Here is a 22594-nt window from a genome sequence, read left to right as displayed (position 1 = left end):
CAGGTACTGGAAGAAGAAGAAGTTGCCATTGATAATTTATTTGGTCTCTCTTATAAATGGGAACATAGTTGTGAAAACTGTTATAATATATGTGGCTCTAATGTTGATAATGAAAGGTTTATTTATTTGACATTGCCAGAGAGTAAAACAGTCACTTTTGCTAAATTAGTTAAAGATGCTAATCATAGCATGCAATGCGGTGAGTGTAAATCTGACATGTTTTCAACTTTAATTTTAAAGGAATACGGACAGTATGTAATTTTAATGATGCAACGATGTAGAGCTGATGGTTCAAAATTGGATACTTTAATAAAGAAGTTTACAGGACAGCAATTATCAATTTCAGGAAAAACTTTTGTAACTGTTGCAATAATTTTCCATGAAGGACCTACTGTTACTTCTGGACATTACACAGTTTATCTTAAATGTGAAAAAGGCTGGACATTGTGTAATGATTCCCAATTGGTTTTTAAGCAACGTTTGCCTTTTGATTTAGCAAATTCCTATCTAATCTTCCTGAAACCTAAATTTTAGAGAGATTTGGCAAGATCTGGACAAAACAATTTTACCATTTTATTGGATTACCATTGGAATTTTAAAAAAAAAAGATTTTTTAAATTATCATTTGGCCTAATGGAAAGATAACCAATTGTAATGTGGACTTTTTTAATTTTTAATGAAACTTTCGAAAACCAAAAATTTAGAGAAAATCGGTAACATCTGCACAATTTAAATTTTGGAATGTTATTGGAGTGCCATTGGAAATTTTTTCAAAAAAGATTTTTTAAATTACTATTTGGCCATGCGGAAAGGTAACCAATTCTATTGTGGACTTCATAAATTATTAATAAATCTTTCGGGAAACAATATGTTACAGAGAATCGGTGAGATCTGTACAAATTAAACTTTAGAATTTTATTGGATTACCATTGGAAATTTAAACAAAAAAGAATTTTAAAATTACTATTTGGCCTAAAGGAAATGGAACCAGATGTATTGTGGAGTTATTTGAGATATAATATTGTGATTATACTTCTGAAACAAAAATATCAGACGGTATTTTAAAGAAATAAGTATTGATATTAGATGATATTTTTTTAGAATATTATGCATTTCTATATTGTTAAGTTTAAGTAAAAAGAGATTTCGGGCTTTTTTAATAGAATCTTTGAGATTGTTATTTTTTTTTTGCCCGCTGTTAAATGATGAATGCAATTGCTTTCACAATTTATAGTGAAATGCAATATATTCTGAAAACAGCAAAAATAAGGCAAAAATATTTTTTGATAAATATGTAAATATGTGTACTGTATTATAAAATGTTTTAAAAAATATTAATACTTTTTTCTTTTTTTTCAGATTGATATAGAAAATTTTCAAAACCTAGAACCATTTTTAAAGCAATTTTTTAAAAAAACAAATGAATAAATATTTTTTTGAGCGGGTATGGTAAGTCAATAGTATCATGGTTCCTTTTTTTCTACTTCTCTACAATCACATTTTCAGTTTTTAATTGTAGTCTCTCAAGGACCTTGTAATGTGATCATTGATTTTTAGTGTTTTTAAAAAAAAAAAAAAAAATTACGCGCACCGTACGCGTACGGTAAAAAAAAAAAAAAAAAAAGTTTTTAAAAACATATATAAAAAAAAGATGAAAGATAAGGTTGGCTCTTAAAAGAGCCGTTGTGTTCATGCAGGGACAGAGGAAAGAAAGATTGGGAAAATTAGTCTCTGCGACAAGTGTGCTGATCTATTTTGTTGTTCACTAGGGAAACACTGGTCTCCCTATGACAAATTAGATCATGACAAGAGGCGCATCGAATATTAACCCTCAGAAACCGAGGGTTAATTTCCACAGGGCCAGCAAAAGGAGATGCTCCCCCCACAGATGAAGGGCTCACCTGACCTGCAGAAAAAGGACTCGGCCCTGCAGATGATGGTCCAGGCTGAGCTGCTGTGGATGTGCTTGGTTGACTTACTGAAGGGTTACCTCCAGTAAGTCGAGCATGTGTCCTTTTGTGTACATCCTTAAGGTGTCTCATCATGGTATGATTCCCAAAGGAATACTTCCTGTCAGGATTCCCTCTTGAAAGTACACGACCACACAGCTTACAAGTCACTAAGGGTGCATTTACCTTTTGCTGGCCTTCTGGAAAAGTAAAATAATCCCATACATAAGAGGTCTTTTGTTTCCTCGCTCTCTGCCTCAAGGTAGTGCTGCTAGCCTCACTCTCAGAAGGGCTCTGCTGTTCTGCCATCGTATCACAAAGACAACCCAGCTCCTTCTCCTAAGGGATCACAAGCAGAAATGAGGGGAATGGGTGTGGTGTAGGAGAGTTCTAGAACTGAAAGTAGTTTCAACCAATCAAAAGTTGTGTTTCATGATCACATGAGCTACCGTACGCTTACGGTACGCTTACGGTGCGCTTACGGCAAAAAGTACGCATGCGCGTAAAAAAGACATGCTCACGCGCACATGCGCAAAACTGGCACGCCCCTCCACTTCCGCGTAACGTGCGCGTGCAACGTACGCGTTACGCGCTATGCGCGCGTGACGTATGACTACGTAAATTGCGTAAATGAACGCAAACAGCGTAGGAAACTAGCGTAAATACCTCGCGACGTGCGCTTACGGTACGCGCTCGGTAAAAAAAAAAAAATATATTGCTAATAAATTTTACCTGTTTATTTTAAAAAAAATATTAAATAAAAACATATTGTAGAATTTTTAAATTTTAACCATAGTCTTTTAAAAAGGATAGAAAATTAAAATAAAAATATGTAAAAAAACAAAAAACAAAAAAAAAAAATTAGCATTTAAAAAACCTTGCAAATTCACTGAAAAAACCATGAGTTTAACTCACGTTATAGTTAGGAATTAGCATTTAAAAAACCTTAGAAATTCAATGGAAAAACCAAAGGTTTCACACATGTTATAGTTAGCTGGACATTTCACTCGTAAAAAACCAATGAAATTCCCCCGTTATAGTTAGTTCACCTAACTATAACTCGCGCGCCCGCAATGCACTACTGATGACGTCACATATTACATCACTCATGACATGGTCACTGACATCACTCATGACATCACTGATGACATCACTGATGACATCTCAAATGACAAATCCAGCATGCAGATGGCCTAAGGGCAATGGAATACTTTTTGGATAAATCAATGGGTAATCTGGTTGGTCACAAACTGATGTTGATAGAAATGGTTAAGTTCTGTTTGTTCAACAACATCTTCATGTTTAACAATCTTCTGTACAGGCAGTTAAGAGGAGTTGCGATGGGGGCCAGCTTCTCCCCAAGCTACGCATGTTTACACATGGGCTGGTGGGAGGAGCTGGTCCTCATGACTGAACACACTGAGGCTATGGAAAACAATGTTAAGCTATGGCTACGCTACATAGACGACCTTTTTATCATATGGGATGGTAGTCTTAGCAGCGCACAGGATTTCCTACAGGCCATTAACATAAACAATCTAAACCTACAATTCACTGCTAACATTAGTGCCACCTCAGTGAATTTCCTGGATACGGAAGTGTACGTCAGCAATCACAAAATCAAAACCAAACTCCACCGTAAGGAAACTGCTGGAAACTCAACACTACATGCTAGTAGCTCGCATGTTAAACATTTAATAAACAGCATTCCCTACGGTGAGATGCTCAGACTCAGAAGAATTCACAGTGAGGACAGTGACCTACAAATAGCCCAAATAGACTGTAAACAAAGATTCTTAGAAAGAGGCTATTCTGATAAAATTGTAACCAATGCCATCACAAAATCTATGTGCATGAACAGAGCGGAACTTCTCAATAAGACAGAAACAACAACCACGACCAACACCTCAGAGACTAGAACAGGAACCAACACTAGGATAAATGTAAATGAATTCAGAATCATCATCCAATATAGTCAACAACACAAAAAGGTTGAGTCTATCATAACCCGCAATTGGCCTCTAATTTTAAGTGACCCAGTGATAGGCCCAACTTTGCCAAAAAGGCCCTCAATCACATACAGCCGGGGTCGCTCAATGAGAGACGAACTGGTTAAAACCAGTCCGGAAACTATAGAATCTACAAATTGGCTACAAACGCATACTGGCTTTTTCCATTGCAAAACATGCAAGGCGTGTCAACAGGGGGAGAATAAAACCACATACATCACCCCACTTGACCAAAAAAAGCACAAAATAGATAAACTTCTTACATGTAAAACTGAATATGCGGTTTATGTTTTGTCATGCCCGTGCAATCTACAATATGTAGGAAGCACAAAACTCCAAGTACACAAGAGGGTTTTACAACATCTAAGGGCGATAAACAATCAAGACAACACATACCCAGTGGCCCGGCATTTTAAAGCCAAACATGATTCTAGGAGTAAAGAACTTAAATACTTTGTCATTGACTCTATTCCGGCTAGTAGGAGGGGTGGTAACAGGGAACAAAAACTACGCTCCATGGAAACGAGGTACATCCTTGAGCTTAACACCAAACAACCTTTTGGCCTTAATATCACTGAGGACCTGTACACATGCCTCTAATTATGACTCCTATACCTGATGTCCTAAAGACAACAAATTTTCATACACCTTTTAGCTTTTTTATGTGGGATTTTAGAAATCGGGAGATTTTATCGTATTTATTAAATTGTCATAATAAGATAGATGGTAATAACACAATATGCCTTTTATACATATTTATTAGACGCATACTTTATTTTTATATAAGCATATATACATATTTTATCTATTTTAGATTGAATTCTTAGCTTATTTAATATTTAATATTTATATGCTGTCATTTCATCTATTTGTATAAGCTTCTGACTCGCTTATAAACATAATTATGATATTGTCACTCCCTTCTATTTACATTCCCCACATGTGGCTATCTTGAAAATATTCTTCCGGGAATGACCTCTGATACCATGTTTTCAAATCACCGATGATGTGAATTACTAGCCTAGTCACCATTTGACTTCTTACAATCTGTGTGTGTTGACAAACATAGAGAAAGGGAATTGCAGGGGCTCCTAGCAATTAATTAAAAAACCCCCGGCTCAAATTGTTTTGAGTACATATCTCTAATACTATTGCAGTATAAGTGATAATGTTTGTTATGTCCACACACTCTGTTTCATGGTATTTAACTTGAATTGATTATGCCCCCACAATAATTTGGCATCAAAAATGTGTCGAATACTTGTCAAAAAATATGAAAGAAAAATAGTAAGAAAAAAAGATAAGCAACTAGCTCTCTTAAATTTTATCATTCACTTTTGCACTAATTTTGCACTTTATCTTGTGTGGTTTTAAACACGAAAACTTGCAGTATACATGTCACTCTTGAAGGACTTGAACTTATTAAGAACTCGGTTATTTGACACATAATGTGCAGTTATTTTACACTACGTGCCTAGACAAGTCATAGATTTATCTTGTTATATTTAGGCATTCCATGTATGTCTTACAGCAATTTTGTTATGGAATTATCTTTTAACCGACGATTTTGTAGTTCTTTTACCAGTCTTTCTTCTATGTCATTTGCTGTTGTAGGCTTACATGCTCCAATGACTACGTCTGCAAGTGTATGCTATTTAAACCAATGCAAATTCACACACTGTGTCATGTGATCAAGGCCCGTGGAAAGGGCTGAAACGCGTCATGGCGACCTCCTACACCGAATAAATTCTATTGCACCGATTTGTGGTCCGTATCCGTTTGTTTGCCTGAAGGAATACGCAGTACGAACAGACCATCAAAATATATATATATATATATATATATATATATATATATATATATATATATATATATATATATATATATATATATTCAATGAAAAAACCAAAGGTTTCACACATGTTATAGTTAGCTGGACATTTCACTCGTAAAAAACCAATGAAATTCCCCCGTTATAGTTAGTTCAGCTAACTATAACTCGCGCGCCCGCAATGCACTGCTGATGACGTCACATATTACATCACTCATGACATGGTCAGTGACATCACTCATGACATCACTGATGACATCTCAAATGACATCACTGATGACATCACTGATGACATCATCCTTGTGATAGAGTGGCAGACCTCCTCTTCCCCTAATATAACCTTTGATACACACATTCAAAAATAGAAATTAAAATTTTAAAAACAATGGACATACCAATACCAGTTACAACAACCTATACAGTAATTCTAAGATCCACATACACATCCACTCATTCACCAACAGTCCTATACAGTCACTCATACATGTACTCACTCATCATATGTACTCATACACCTATACATCCTGTTACACAATGCCACTCATCCATAGAGGTACTCACACACATAGTCACTCATGCTAAAAAAGAATCAAACATACATTTACTTGCATATACAGTTATACACACACCACCACACTTACTGCTACGGAAACTTACACATACTTAGTCTTTTAAACAATCACTTATAGAAACACATACTTATTCATACAGGAACTCTTTCAATCTCTCACTCTCACATATACTCGCTTATATACACCAATAGTCACATATACTAGTTTAAAACATATGTAGTTACTCATAAAGACACTATTGAGACAGTCATTCACTCACTAACACACCCATACACTCACTCATCCACCCATAGAGTCCTGCACACATGCTGTCTTCAACACATACAAAGAGTGAGTCATTCATTCATGCACCTATGCACTACGTAATACCCCCACCGAACCATGCAGACACTCAGACTGATACTCATAAAACCAACTAATAACCTATATAGACACCCATGTAGCTACTCACCAACCCATGCAGCCACTTATACACAAAGTGAGAGACTGATACAGATATTTACATATTTAAACATTACTCACTAAGCCATGTATTCACTATGATACACTTAATCAGTCAGTTACACAATCAATTTTTCAAAAACAAATCATCCATTTAGACACTTATATACCCATTTATTCTTCCATCGACCTTGAGATATACATATATAAAACATATTTAATTTTCAGAAACACACACATTCACTGGATGATGTCATCAGTGATGTCATGAGTGATGTCACTGACCATGTCATGAGTGATGTAATATGTGACGTCATCAGCAGTGCATTGCGGGCGCGCGAGTTATAGTTAGCTGAACTAACTATAACGGGGGAATTTCATTGGTTTTTTACGAGTGAAATGTCCAGCTAACTATAACATGTGTGAAACCTTTGGTTTTTTCATTGAATTTCTAAGGTTTTTTAAATGCTAATTCCTAACTATAACGTGTGTGAAACCCATGGTTTTTTCAGTGAATTTGCAAGGTTTTTTAAATGCTAATTCCTAACTATAACGTGTGTGAAACCCATGGTTTTTTCAGTGAATTTGCAAGGTTTTTTAAATGCTAATTTTTTTTTTTTCTTCTATTTTTTTAAACATATTTTTATTTTTATTTTCTATCCTTTTTTAAAGACTATGGTTAAATTTTTAAAATTCTATAATATGTTTTTTTTAATATATTTTATAAAATAAACATGTAAAATTTATTTGCAATACATTTTTTCCTTATTTTTTTTTTTTTAGTACGCGTACCGTAAGCTTACGGTAAGCGTACGGTTTACGCAACGTCCGTAATTTATCTACGCTGTTTGCGTATATTTACGCAATTTGCGTAGCCGCGCGTACTCCGCGTGGGACGCGTACGCGTGTACGCTACACGCGCACGCGTACTTTTGCCGTAAGCGTACCGTATGCGTACGGTAGGTCACGTGATCATGAAACACAACTTTTGATTGGTTGAAACTACTTTCAGTTCTAGAACTCTCCTACACCACACCCATTCCCCTCATTTCTGCTTGTGATCCCTTAGGAGAAGGAGCTGGGTTGTCTTTGTGATACGATGGCAGAACAGCAGAGCTCTTCTGAGAGTGAGGCTAGCACTAGCAGCACTACCTTGAGGCAGAGAGTGAGGAAACAAAAGACCTCTTATGTATGGGATTATTTTACTTTTCCTGAAGGCCAGCAAAAGGTAAATGCACCCTTAGTAACTTGTAAGCTGTGTAAGCGTGTACTTTCAAGAGGTAATCCTGACAGGAAGTATTCCTTTGGGAATCATACCATGATGAGACACCTCAAGGATGTACACAGAAGGACACATGCTCGACTTACTGGAGGTAACCCTTCAGTAAGTCAACCAAGCACATCCACAGCAGCTCAGCCTGGACCATCATCTGCAGGGCCGAGTCCTTCTTCTGCAGGTCAGGTGAGCCCTTCATCTGTGGGGGGAGCATCTCCTTTTGCTGGCCCTCTGGAAATTAACCCTGGATTTCTGAGGGTTGATATTCGATGCGCCTCTTATCATGATCTAATTTGTCATAGGGAGACCAGTGTTTCCCTAGTGAACAACAAAATAGATCAGCACACTTGTCGCAGAGACTAATCTTTCATCTATTTTTTTATATATGTTTTTTAAAACTTTTTTTTTTTTTTTTTTTACCGTACGGTGCGCGTAATTTTTTTTTTTTTTTTTTAAAAACACTAAAAATCAATTATCACATTACAAGGTCCTTGAGAGACTACAATTAAAAATTGAAAATGTGATTGTAGAGAAGTGGAAAAAAGGGACCATGAAATTTTTGACTTACCATACCCGCTCAAAAAAATATTTATTAATTTAAATTTAATTTTAATTGCTTTAAAAATGGTTCTAGTTTTCGATTTTTTTTTATCTCAATCTGAAAAAAAAGAAAAAAGTATTAATATTTAATAAAACATTTTATAATACAGTACACATATTTACATATTTTTCAAAAAAAAAATTGCCTTTTTTTTGCTGTTTTCAGAATATATTGCATTTCACTATAAATTGTGAAAGCAATTGCATTCATCATTTACTACTCTTTTTTTTGGCAAGTGATAAGTACTTTTACAATCTGACACATTTCTAATCCACTTTTCAGATTCTCAAAAAAGCACATGTCCAAACTGCTTTTTCAGACCAGCACCATGTGTAACCTGGGTGACTGCCTACACTCCAGCAAGGGCAACCAGCCTTAGTGATGCTGAATGTATTTGCATTACTGACTGCAACCTCAAACCCCACTCGGTTGTGAATACTATGCATGATTCTACAGGATAAGCAGCTGGGTGTGTGCTAAGAGTCTGCTTCTGCACCAAAAAATCGCTCCCCCTTTTTCCTACTAATGCAACTGTGAAATCACCAGAGCAAAACGCAATAAATCTCTGCCTGTAATTCCTATTTGCACACAGAGTCATGTTTTCACATTAGTCACAAAACGAAATTTCTTTGCCAATTTGAAAGCACACTTACTGCTCTTTTTTTTTGGCAAGTGATAATCACTTTTACAGACTGACACATTATGAATCCACTTTTCAGATTTTTTAAAAAGCCCATGTCCAGACTGCTTTTTCAGACCACCACCATGTGTATCCTGGGTGACTGCCTACATACCAGCAAGGGCAACCAGCCTTAGTGATGCTGAATGTATTTGCATTACAGACTGAAACCTCAAACCCCACTCGCTTGTAAATACTGTGCATGATTCTACATGGAAAGCAGCTGGGTGTGTGCTAAGAGTCTGCTTCTGCACCAAAAAATGGCTCCCCCTTTTTCCTACTAATGCAACTGTGAAATCACCAGAGCAAAACGCAATAAATCTCTGCCTGTAATTCCTATTTGCACACAGAGTCATGTTTTCACATTAGTCACAAAATGAAATTTCTTTGCCAATTTGAAAGCACACTTACTGCTCTTTTTTTTTGGCAAGTGATAATCACTTTTACAGACTGACACATTATGAATCCACTTTTCAGATTTTTTAAAAAGCCCATGTCCAGACTGCTTTTTCAGACCACCACCATGTGTATCCTGGGTGACTGCCTACACTCCAGCAAGGGCAACCAGCCTTAGTGATGCTGAATGTATTTGCATTACAGACTGAAACCTCAAACCCCACTCGCTTGTAAATACTGTGCATGATTCTACATGGAAAGCAGCTGGGTGTGTGCTAAGAGTCTGCTTCTGCACCAAAAAATCGCTCCCCCTTTTTCCTACTAATGCAACTGTGAAATCACCAGAGCAAAACGCAATAAATCTCTGCCTGTAATTCCTATTTGCACACAGAGTCATGTTTTCACATTAGTCACAAAACGAAATTTCTTTGCCAATTTGAAAGCACACTTACTGCTCTTTTTTTTTGGCAAGTGATAATCACTTTTACAGACTGACACATTATGAATCCACTTTTCAGATTTTTTAAAAAGCCCATGTCCAGACTGCTTTTTCAGACCACCACCATGTGTATCCTGGGTGACTGCCTACATACCAGCAAGGGCAACCAGCCTTAGTGATGCTGAATGTATTTGCATTACAGACTGAAACCTCAAACCCCACTCGCTTGTAAATACTGTGCATGATTATACATGGAAAGCAGCTGGGTGTGTGCTAAGAGTCTGCTTCTGCACCAAAAAATCGCTCCCCCTTTTTCCTACTAATGCAAATATAAAATTACCAGAGTTGTACACAATAAATCTCTGCCTATATTTCCCAACATGTGTAACCTGGGTGACTGCCTACATTCCAGCAAGGGCAACCAGCCTTAGTGATGCTGAATGTATTTGCATTACTGAGTCCAACCTCAAACCCTTAAACTATTCTTTTTTTATACCAATACACCTTAATTTATCGTGAAAACATAGTCCATATTATTTTACATGTTCCTCACATTTAAATTTCTCCCAAAACAGAAAATAATAAACACAACTTCAACAAAAAGAATTACATTTCTATTATTCATTTCTTAATTTACCATATACATCTCCTCTCAAACTCTAAACTCACCTTTAAAATTAGTTAGTTGTGAAAGAAATGTGGCACTCAAACAGCAGATTATCAGAGCCAGGATCTCTGTTCTCTACACCTCTCTCCTCTCAGCAGAACCAGATAATGGCAAAGTTTCCCTCTATTTTTCCACACATATACATGTAAGTTTCAAATCTCAGTGCTTCCCCCTTTTTTTCAAATGTAATCACACATTTCTATTGGTTGAAAACCAACCCTTTTCCAAAAGTACCCTTCCCCCAACTTGACTTCTGCCTAGTACCCTTCCCCCAACTTGACTTCTGCCTGCTACCATAGCAACAGCTCATGGAACACTGCTGTGTGGAGTTAGGTCAGAAGTTCGCCAAACAATGTTTCAATTCCACAGAGCAAGAGTGCTTGACTTTTCAAACCTTACAGCAAATCCATAGTACTGTTCTTTGGTAACACATTTTTCTGTACCAATACAAAACATGCTTCTATAAATTTACACATACAGCCTAGTTTTTAGTGTAGAATGGTATGAAACAGCCAATCAGTTCTTTTTTTTTTATAAAAAAATATGTATGCCTCCATTTCCAAACTGTCTTTCATTTCTTTTTACCATTCTACTGAATTACACCTCCTGAGTGCATCCAGATCTCCTTTGAAGATGTTCACAGTGTGGATTGTAGGACACAGCTATGTCTTCTGGAGTGAAAAGTTTGCAGAGAAAACAGGTATTGTGAGAGACCTTGCTTTGCCAAATGTAGACATTAAATGGATTGGTCAGAGAGGGTTAAAGTGGCACCAATTGATGCCATTGGTGAAATCCTTCATGCAAATCCAACACCCTGACCTCATAATAGTGCACTGTGGTGGCAATGACCTAGGCACTTTGACTGGGGTAGGTCTGGAAATGCTTATGAAGGACACCTTTGCACAACTGTTTTCACTTTTCCCTAAAACTGCCTTTGTGTTTTCCAACATATGCCAAAGGCAAAAATGGAACTGGTCCAATCATTTCTGTCCGCAGATTGACAAAGCAAGAAAGCACGTCAACAAATCTGTTTCTGCTTTCCTCCGTGACTATGGTATGGGTTCCATTTACCACAACAACTTGCGTTATGACATGCAAGACATTTATAGAGGAGATGGTGTGCACTTCAATGATGAAGGGAACAGAGTCTTCCTCTTGAACCTTAGACTCTGCATTGGTACTTACTTGTAGGTACCACTAAAAAATAACTTCATAAACACAACGGCTCTGTTTAGAGCCCCCTAATATCTAAACTCTTAAATCTGCATTTCATTTCTTTTATTTATTTTTTTTGTTACCGTACGCTTACCGTACGCGTACCCCGTGATTTTTTTTAAAATCAATAAATGTTTTCTTTGTACTTTTCTGTCCTTCTTTGACCCCCTCACAAATGTAAGGGGGTCTGTAACTCTCCTCCTTGCCCCCTTTTCTTGTTATCACTCTTTTTTTTCTGAGTGAAACACACGAAATGGCGGCCGCCGCTTCCTGGTTTCGGCCGATTCGAATGTTTACTAAGATCTAAGAGCCAATCAGAATCGCGCTCGCGCACGCCACCGTACGCGTACGGTAAGCGTACCGTAAGCGTACCGTAAGCTGGCTCAGATATATATATTGATTTAAAGGCTATTTTCTCAGAATCTACTGAACAGATTTACACCAAACCTACAAAAGGCACTTCCTTGACCTGAGGACTACCTCTCTGCCAAATTTCTAGTAATTCTGTTCAGCCGTTCGGGCTGTAGCCCTGTCTAAAGGTCCTATGGAAAAATGCATGGGAAAAACGCGTTTTGGGACCCCCCTTTTATCTCAGCCCCCGCTTGACGAATCCCCCCGAGACTTTCAGGATAGGAGCGGAGCGTAGCGTCCCACCTATTTTGAGAAATTCGCGAGGATTCGTCGACCGGCGCCAAAGTTATTCAAAATAGAATGTTGCGGATTTCCTATGGAAACGTGGTCCTAACTATAACTACCTACTGGCGACCGCCAGTAGGTAATATATATATATTTATAGATAGATAGATATATATAGATAGATAGATATATATATAGATATATATATATATATATATATATATTGTTCCACATGTACAGCAATTCCAGTAACATAAATAGGAGAGCACTCGCAGGTCTTAAGGAAAAGTTATTTATTCAGGCACAGACCCCCCCGCACTGACAGACGCGTTTGGGCAATCTGCCTTTCTCAATGTCAGTTTCCCCAAGTGCTTGACACCTTTTTAAAGTGTATGACGTGAATTACGTGATTAGAAAAAAGAAAATAGTAATAATCAAAGACGGCCTCGTATAGTTTCTGCCTGATGCAAAATACATGGCAGCCGTCTTAGAGCCTGTTCCAGAATTCATATAAGTTCACAAAGAATCATCAGTACTCTCAAGTTGTATATCGATATATACAACTATATACATGTGGTTTATACAAAAGAGAAATATATACATATATATGCACATTTCATAGATAGAAGGTTGAAGATTTGACCATAAATATAAAAAAGTTTTTTTTTCCATATGGTTATGGGATCATTCTATCTAATCAATCGATGTTAAACATAGCGATGTTGACAGGGGTAAACACCACCATTTAGCCATAATAGAAGGTATATCTTATTACTGCTAAAATACCACTCAATTGGTGGCATTTTGATTCAATTGTGCCCTGAATGGGCAAACCACTATATATATATATATATATATATATATATATATATATATATATATATATATACTGGTTTTATTGGGAGCAAGTGGACTGGCAAATTGGGCAGCTGCCAGCCCTTATACACAATTGAAAAAAATAAAAACAAATACACAAATGGGACTTGAGATAGGAGGAAGCAGGAGGTCAGGACTGGAGAGTGCATAGAAGAGGGACAAAAGAGGGAGAAAGCAAGGAAACACATACACTTCCATTAAGTTCTTTAAGCTAAATAAAACAAGCATTGGGGAAGCCAGTAAGTCTGGCTTTAATGGTCTAAGGAATGCAAACATAGGCGCATGCAAATGCACACAGAAATTGTATCACGTTTTTGTGCAACCTCTCTTTGCTGTAAACTCCCATGCCTGTGGCATATAGTTTGTTCCCGAAGCTTGCAGTACTTCTTTTATGAATTTCTCAAACTAGTGATGCTACTCAGCATAAAAAATAGACCGCAGACTTAAACAGTGCAGAAAGAGACAGGTTGCAGAAGATACAAAGCATAAATATTTATGTTGTAAATGTTAGTCATTTAAAACATTCTTGCCTATTGAATTTTCTGTTTTGAAGGGTCAGCATTGGGATCAAAACTGTTCTGCAGAGGATAATTGACCTCTCCTATCACATTATAAAATTAATTGAGGCCCTCCTTTCAGACCAGGTCACCTATATACTTAAGAGGGTGAAACACAGCTGAACAGAGATCATTGTCACAGGAGCCACCTAACCGTGAACACAGCAGAAGACTTAATACTTACAGCATCCCTCAGGCAGCTTTCCTCCCAAACCTGATATCAGTTGGGGGCCAATGAGATGACCCACAAGACTTGGAGTTCGATCAACATAGCCCAACCCTTCTCCACGATCAGCCACTTCTGCTTCCCATCTAGCATCTTGTTCATGTGTGAAGTGCCATGCTCTGTGTGCTGCTAGTAATCAGAAATCAAGGCTCTGTGAATGGTGATTCACAAAACCAGAGGTGTGCTGTTGCTAATCAGACTCTTCTGGCGCTGCTGAGATCTGGTAATTAAACACTCATAATATGGCAATGCAGATTAAAGTCGGAAAATCAGAGTCATTGATGTTAATAAGTGGAATTGCTATGGGTCAAGTAAGTAACCGGGGCTATTTCAATTGCTAGAAATAAATGACACACCTGTGCTGTTTATAACTAAACAGAATTAATGCTGCAGGTTGATTACATGCTTAATGCATCATGCTGCTCTGCTCACGTCTAGGGCGTCATGGTGTCTTAGGGCCTGATTCGCAACGGTAACTTACAATTTTGACCCCGTTTACTACTTTTTGCTATTCACCAACTCCAAGTTTAAGTTAATACTAAAAAAATGTAATGTGTCCAGCACTCCACATGAAAAACACATGGTACTACAACCCCCCCCGTGAGAAAATATTGAGAGCAGGGATTTAAAATAAAACCCCATAGGAAATAAAGTTAAATATAATTAACTTATTTAAAATAGTTAAAAATATAAATAAATATACATTTATGGTAAAAATATATCAACAGTACAAATTTATTATTTAATTATAAGATGTTTAACACATTATTATGAATTAAAAGATGCAATAATTAGTGTTATTAAAATATGAATTAATTTTAATTAATCTTATGCATAACTTTCAATAATTATTACTGGACATTAAAAAAGTATTTATTGCTTTAGGTGGGAATTTATTTTTTGATGTAAGTTTCAGAAAAATTGTTCTGATTTAATTTAATTTGTTTCCTTTAATTAAAGTTTTAATTAAAAATGAATTTAATAGTATTGTAGCAATGGTTTGTTTTGCTCTGCATTTAAAGTAGATACATACAATGAATGAACATTAATATTTAACATAAAAATATTTTTCATATTTATTTTTGTGTTAAATGAAAAAAAAATGTAATTCCATACATTAACATAGGAAGACTCTGCAGTCAGGGAGGAAATCTCTGCATGGCAAAGCATAGGTAAACACTGATAGTCATGTAATAGATGGTGAACATTTAATGTGATCTTGGATTTGAACATAGACTGATTTTTCAATGATCTTGGATGGTAGGTGAGTGATGGGCCAGGAGTTTGCAAGGTCATCAGGGTCTAGTGTAGCTTTTAGGAGTGAGAGAATCTGGTCTGTTTTCAGAGATTCTGAGAAGAAGCATTGAGTGACAATGGCAACTAGGGGTGAGAGAGCTTGGATGAAATAACAGGATTAGAGATCATCTTCATAAGAAAGGGCTTTGGGGGGAGTGCAGTATGCAAACGAGATCTACAAGGGATAAGGGTTTGGACAATGACCAGTGCAGGATTGTACCATAAGTGGTGGGTGTAAGAGATGAAGCAGCCTCGGTGTTGGCGCGCTGTAAAAAAGTATATCTATGTTAATGTTGAAGCTTCTTTCAGGGTCCAGTTCTCTGGATGGAGCAGCAGGGGAGCCTCCAGGGGGCCTGATTTTCATAGGACCACTCAGTGGGAGCAGAAAGAAAATGTTAGAGGCTACTGTCTTATCTCCGCCACCAATGGAGACTAATGCCATAACCAATCAAAATTGTGATGGGAACTTCACAAAATAAAAAGCTAAAAAATGCTGGGCTGAGTCTTACTTTCAGTGAAGAGGTGGATATAAAGCCCATTTGTGTATATTGTTTATAACATATAGTATATTGATGTGGAGATATGGAATCTGTGACACAGTAAGCTGTCAAGCCACACCTAAAAAGAGTTCCCTTAAGTATGCAATAGAAGGGTAAAATTCATTCAATTAGAACATAGTGACACCAAAACGCTCCTTGCTGGAACAAACACAAGAACAGAGAGGAAAGCCACTGAATCAGGAGCAGCAAAGGGAGAAAGTCAACAAAGCGATCCAACACGTCTGAGGGGCTGACCCAAATCTCACTGGAAGCAAATGTGATGAAGTGGAGACAACAGGGCTTACTAACAGATAGCTTAAGATTTAGCTCAGTTCTTAAAAATGTGTCTTTGGCACATAAACTACCTACGAAAGTTGGCCATGTCTCACTGACAATTCACAGCAGTGAAACAAGGAGCTCCGTGTTTATGTGCAGGTGGCCTATTGACACTTGTGAGCAGGATGAGTGCAGCCAATCACTGCACCGTTCCACATAGGACGTGAGAGACCAGAATACTCCCGCCCAGGAGCTAACACTACAGCCCCTACCTGTCCTGTTTTGAAATGGTTCACCATTTGGTTCCTCCAGATTGAATTTGCACTGGGGGGTCTTTTTTGCCCTTGAACCTTTTATAGACACATGCGCACGGGCTAAGGTTCTTTCACAACCCATGTAACCCCATACAAATGAGGGAATACTACGGTGCATTACACGTGTTAACATTTCATCCCCATGTAGAGTAATAATAAAGAGGCTGGAGAAATCCTTGAGGCCCTTTTCGTAATACCAAATTGTCCAAGATGTACAAAACAGGTAAAAATGCCTGTAGCCTTCGAGGGGATTTTTTTTATTTAAAACGGCCTCAGAATTAGACCCCTGACTCGAAAACAGAGTACGTGTATTGTCAATCTCATATTGAGTTCAGCTAAGAGGCACAACATGAACAGGACACGTAAGTATTAAATACGATTTTTCGTTCTTTCACTTTATTTCAAGCATACCTTTAGTTTTGATGGCTTTATCCAGATTTGCAGCATCAGCAGCAGCATTAAAACCCGGGGCTCCTTTAGCTGGTCCAGCAGCAGCCTATCAACAATACAATTTCGAGGAATAAATAATTTCCTTAAAATCCTTAAATTGAGTTGAAACAGTATTCTTTAAATGATACAGTCTACCTATGTGACACTGAAATAAATAACATTTCAATATTAAGCACATTACTGGCAGCGGAATTTCCCATATACCAAACTAGAACTAAGTATAGAATTAATTTCTGCACTCACGTACTAAAAGTCATCATAAGGCTGCAGTGTTTTATACTCGTCTGTTTCTTACTAATCTGTCGGCTGATTTGCAGTCTATTCCTTTCTGATCCTTTCCTGAGCTTAACTACCCTGAGTTTGATGTCCTGTGGCATGTTTCTTCTACTTTTCTCTCAATCAATCAATCAATCAATCAACAATTTATATAGCGCGCTACTCACCGGCTAGGGTCTCAAGGCGCTAGGGGGGAGGGGTCCGTTACTGCTCGAAAAGACAGGTCTTGAGTTGCTTCCTGAAGGAGAGATGGTCCTGGGTCAGCCGTAGGTGGATGGGGAGGGAGTTCCATGTCTTGGCCGCCAGGTAGGAGAAGGATCTTCGTTGCGAATGCGTGGTACGGTGGCGAGGGCGAGGCTGGTCGATCGCAGCTGGCGGGTGGGCGTGTAGAAAGTGAGGCGGTTGTTGAGGTACTTGGGGCCCAGGTCGTGGAGAGCCTTGTGTGCGTGGGTGAGGAGTCTGAACGTGATCCTCTTGCTGACGGGGAGCCAGTGCAGGTCTCTCAGGTGGGCAGAGATGTGGTTGTGGCGGGGGATGTCCAGGACGAGTCGTGCGGAGGCGTTCTGTATGTGCTGGAGTCTTTTCTGTAGTTTGGCTGTGGTTCCCGCGTAGAGGGTGTTCCCGTAGTCCAGTCGGCTGGTGACGAGTGCCTGGGTGACCGTCTTCCTGGTTTCGGTGGGGATCCATCGAAAGATCTTTCGGAGCATGCGCAGGGTGTTGAAACAGGATGACGAGACGGCGTTGACTTGTTTGGTCATCGAGAGGGAGGAGTCCAGGATGAAGCCCAGGTTTCGTGCGTGGTCCGTTGGCTTGGGGGTGGTGCCCAGGGCAGGGGGCCACCAGGAGTCGTCCCAGGCAGAGGGGGATGATCCCAGGATGAGGACTTCCGTCTTGTCTGAGTTTAGTTTCAGGCGGCTGTTCTTCATCCACTCGGCGACGTCTTTCATTCCTTCGTGTAGGCTGGCTCTGGCGGTGGCGGGGTCATTGGTGTGGGAGAGGATCAGCTGGGTGTCGTCGGCGTAGCAAATGATGTTAAGGTTGTGTTGGCGTGCGATGGCCGCGAGGGGGCTCATGTAGACGTTGAAGAGGGTGGGGCTGAGCGAGGATCCTTGAGGTACGCCGCAGATAACTTCGGTGGCTGCGGAACGGAACGGGGGAGGCGGACTCTCTGGGTTCTTCCGGCGAGGAACGAGATGATCCACTCCAGTTCCTTCTCTTGGATTCCGGTGTTGCTGAGGCGCTGTATTAGTGTGCGGTGGCAAACTGTGTCGAATGCTGCAGAGAGGTCCAGGAGGATGAGGGCAGCTGTTTCCCCGTTGTCGAGCAGGGATCTGATGTCGTCGGTGGCTGCGATGAGGGCGGTCTCGGTGCTGTGGTTGGCTCGGAAACCGGACTGTGAGGGGTCGAGGGATCCGTTCATCTCGAGGAAGGCGGCGAGCTATTTGTTGACGGTCTTCTCGATGACTTTGGCAGGAAAAGGGAGGAGCGAGATGGGGCGGAAGTTCTTGAGGTCGGTGGGGTCCGCTGTCGGTTTCTTCAGGAGGGCGCTTAGCTCGGCATGCTTCCAGCTCTCCGGGAAGGTGGCGGTGGTGAAGGAGATGTTGATGATGTCCCAGAGTTGGGGTGCGATGATGGAGTCGGCCTTGTTGAAGACGTGGTGGGGGCAGGGGTCAGTAGGGGATCCGGAGTGGATGGTGTTCTCTCAGCCATCCTCATTTCACCAAGGTTATAACATTGCTTAACACAACAAGTCTTCCTCTTCACAACTTGATCAGTGAAAGCAGGAATGTTTCCTTCTTGTGAGGGCTGTGTTGCACCCTTCTCTGGACCACTGCATCAGCCTGTCATATGTTGCTTCTTTTCTTCATTGCCTCAGTTAGAGGGGGAGCAGCGTTCGAAAAAGATGCACATCCCATCTGCCCTCATTGGGATCCACCTACACATTAAGGGTGCATTGAGATGGCAGAGCTTCACTGCTGGTTACACATTGGAAACACCCATCCGGTGGAGGTGATGCCCGTGTTTATTTGTCAACTAAACTTAGAGTGACACTACCACTGGCATTTCGACCCTTTATATCCAGGACATAATCATGGTGGGCTAACAAAGAAAAGGTCTTTACATTTTCCATCTTAATAATAACCCTGTATTTGTAAAGCGCAAACAAATCACCCTTAGGGTCTCAAGGCACTGGGGGCCATCGGGAGGATTAAGCGAGCTATTGCCCAGAGTCACATGGTGCTGGGTTGAGCTGCCGACGGCGATCAAACCGTGAGCCCCATGCTCCAGAGTCAGGCACCCTGGCCGCTGTGCCACACCTCTCCCTTCTTTCAGAAAGTTGACCCCCTGTTTGAAATTCCATTTTTCCAGGAATCTGCCACAAGTGAAGTCGAATGTCAAAGCTGCTAAATACCAGAACTAGTGGGACTAGTTCCTCACTTGACTCTTGAGGCCAAGTGAACGAGAACTTGCTAAGGGCTCTGAAGAATGGGTCCTCTGAGATTCCTGTGGATTGGTCCTATCTGTGGTTCCCCTAGCAGGAGTACTCAAAGATCCTGCTGCACACACAGGCAACATGCAAGTGGAAGAATGACTTGGAAGCTTAGGGAGTGTAGACAGAGAGAGTGGTCTACCTTGAGGACTGTAGGCTGCACCTGACTGAAGACCTCAGACCATGAGACTAACAAGAGGTTGTCATGAAAGCAGGTACAGATACTAGATCCTAGCCGGTTCTGAAAACAGAGAAGTGCCAGTGCCATAGGACTGATAAAGAATAACAAAACACATTCAGAAAACATCACTAAACATTTTGAGGCAAGAAGGCCACAACCCAGCACTCCTGGTGGTGTGTGTACACCACTAGGAGTAAAGCATACCATAACAACTGTGCCTGGGGCACACAGCAGGCCATCTGTGGCCTAAGGAAAACAATGTGCACATTGAGTACTCCGATGTCCTGTTTCTGGACACTCTGCTCAGCATGTAGCCAGCTTTACAGTGCTGTTGGTCCTGTTATTGGAGACACCTGGAAGGGTGGTGTGTGATCAGGTGGAAACATTAGCTAACTTGGCTGTTACCTGCACTGGCCGCACCTTTAACTGACATCCTTGACATGATATTACCCCAAACGTTCACCCCCTTAATTTGGTGAACCAGTTTGTTTTTGGCATTAGGATTTTACCCCTGCTAAAATATGTTCTCTATTAAAACTTGATAAACTTAGCCTACACCTAATTGGCACACTTAATTTACTTCTTAATGCTTAGAAAATGGAACTGTATGTACCCAGGTCCCAAAAAGTAAATGCTAGTAGTTGGCAGCAGCACTCATTTGGCCACCTACCAAAAGTAGCTTTGCAAAACATGTCTCAGGCCCAGCACTGCAGACTGTTCTGCAGTTTTAAACTGCCAAAATAAACCCTTTTCCAGGCCTGAACCTTTCTTTGTACTACTGTTAGTCATCCCTCAGGGCAGGGTGCATGGTGTTTAAAAAGCGAGACATAGGAAATGTTTACATGTCATGATTGTAAAAAACTCCTGAAATTGTTGTTCACTGTTGTAAGGCCAGTCTCTACCATAGACTAACACTAGTATACTATACAGACAATAATAAAGCATACACATAATAAAAATAAGTAGGTAAATAAAAACACGATCATGTCAATAAGTACATTGCGTTACATGCAATGAAATATAAAATCTGGTAAGTACCTAAAACATAAAAAGATAAAATTAGACATGAATAAAACATAGCAGCAATATAGGAACTTGTAAAGACCAGCATGCCAGCTATGAGGTTGGGCACTCAAAGGCAACACAAGGTCACTTGATAGACCTCCCTCGCTATACACAACACAATCATATTAAAGACAGCGGTGGCTCAGACTTCAAAACATTGGGGCAATTAACCTGTGTCGTAGCTTTAAGCAGTAATATTGAATTAGGAGTGTTGAGATCAGTAGAAAGTTTTCTCGAGTTACCTCATCGCATTGGCTCTGATTCTCCAGCTTCAATGAAGATATTTGGCAATGGCACAGACAATAGGTTATTTGGTCTCTGCACGCATAATCCTCAGGGCCACCAAACACTGCCTGACCCCCAGCTGTCTACAAACTGGAAGAATCCATTTGAAACTTGGCCGTACATAGCCAGGGCAGAAGAAGAAAAAGTATTGTAGATTCGATTCAGATTGTAGGCATACAGGGCAATTAATACATGCTCAGGTCGAATTAGGAGCAGATGCACAAAATGTTTACACTTAAATGCATAATGCATTGCAAGTTAACATTGTCTTTACTGGTAACGTAGGATTTTAAGTTACAATTTTGAAAATGCCGCTTTTAGAAAGTTGGCATTTTTTTGCCAAAATCAACGGTGCCTTGCTGCCAGTGTCCTGTCTCATATGACTGGTAATGGCTCTGCTGTTGTGGGTTGTGTATTGCTTACAGACACTAAGAAAAAAGAAGCCTAGTTGTGAGGGAAGAGGGTCTTCCTGACAGGATGGCTGGGGGGGAGCTGTACCATAGCCTGATTACAATTCAAAGGGCCCTGCCCGCAGCACACACTAAGGAACCTCGCCCTTGCCATCCTAGATAGTTTAAAGCCAGGACCAGTGGATGGGGAAGACCTGACCAGAACCAGATCTGGGAGTAGGCCATGGAATTCCCCCACAAACAGGCTGGCACGAGATATAAAAATGGGACCTTCAGAACCTCTCATCCGAACACTCCTGGAACTCTGGAAGATTCAGAAGGACTGCCCTACTGCTGAAAGGACTGCCTTGCTGGAAGAAGGAAGGTTGGACTTGCATGCCTTGTTTCCAGTCTACTCAAAGTGGCTCTAAGGGTCAGTTAACTGGCCTTCTGTGTGAGCTACAGAGAAACAAAAAGTTTCCATCGCCCTCCCTGCAACTGCCCAGCTTACCAGAGCCAACTGAACCTGCCTGGACTTGCCAGAGCCCTCTGGTTGGGCTTTGCTGGAGTGAATCCTGGACCCTTAGCTGGCGTCAGTGAGAATGATATTTAAAACAATTAAGTGGCAATCCACTGGTTTGGTCTCCTTTCATCACAAAGTG

General features: G+C 39.9%; 1 protein-coding gene across 2 annotated transcripts in view; it reads right to left on the bottom strand.

Annotated features, from left to right (window-relative positions):
• The window catches only part of LOC146866034 (annexin A1-like), a 256849-nt gene that overhangs the window by 201825 nt on the left and 32430 nt on the right, over positions 1 to 22594 (bottom strand). For both annotated transcript variants that reach the window (XM_085633053.1, XM_085633055.1), the window contains exon 3: positions 17207 to 17291. In XM_085633053.1, coding sequence (XP_085489179.1) covers positions 17207 to 17291 — 85 coding nt within the window. The remainder of the gene's footprint in view (positions 1 to 17206; positions 17292 to 22594) is intronic.

The sequence above is a fragment of the Triturus cristatus genome, chromosome 2_1 (assembly GCF_964204655.1).
Source record: "Triturus cristatus chromosome 2_1, aTriCri1.1, whole genome shotgun sequence".
Taxonomy (NCBI): Eukaryota; Metazoa; Chordata; class Amphibia; order Caudata; family Salamandridae; genus Triturus; species Triturus cristatus.
The sequence above is the reverse complement of the archived record's forward strand: the minus strand, read 5'-3'. Positions and strand labels throughout refer to the sequence as shown.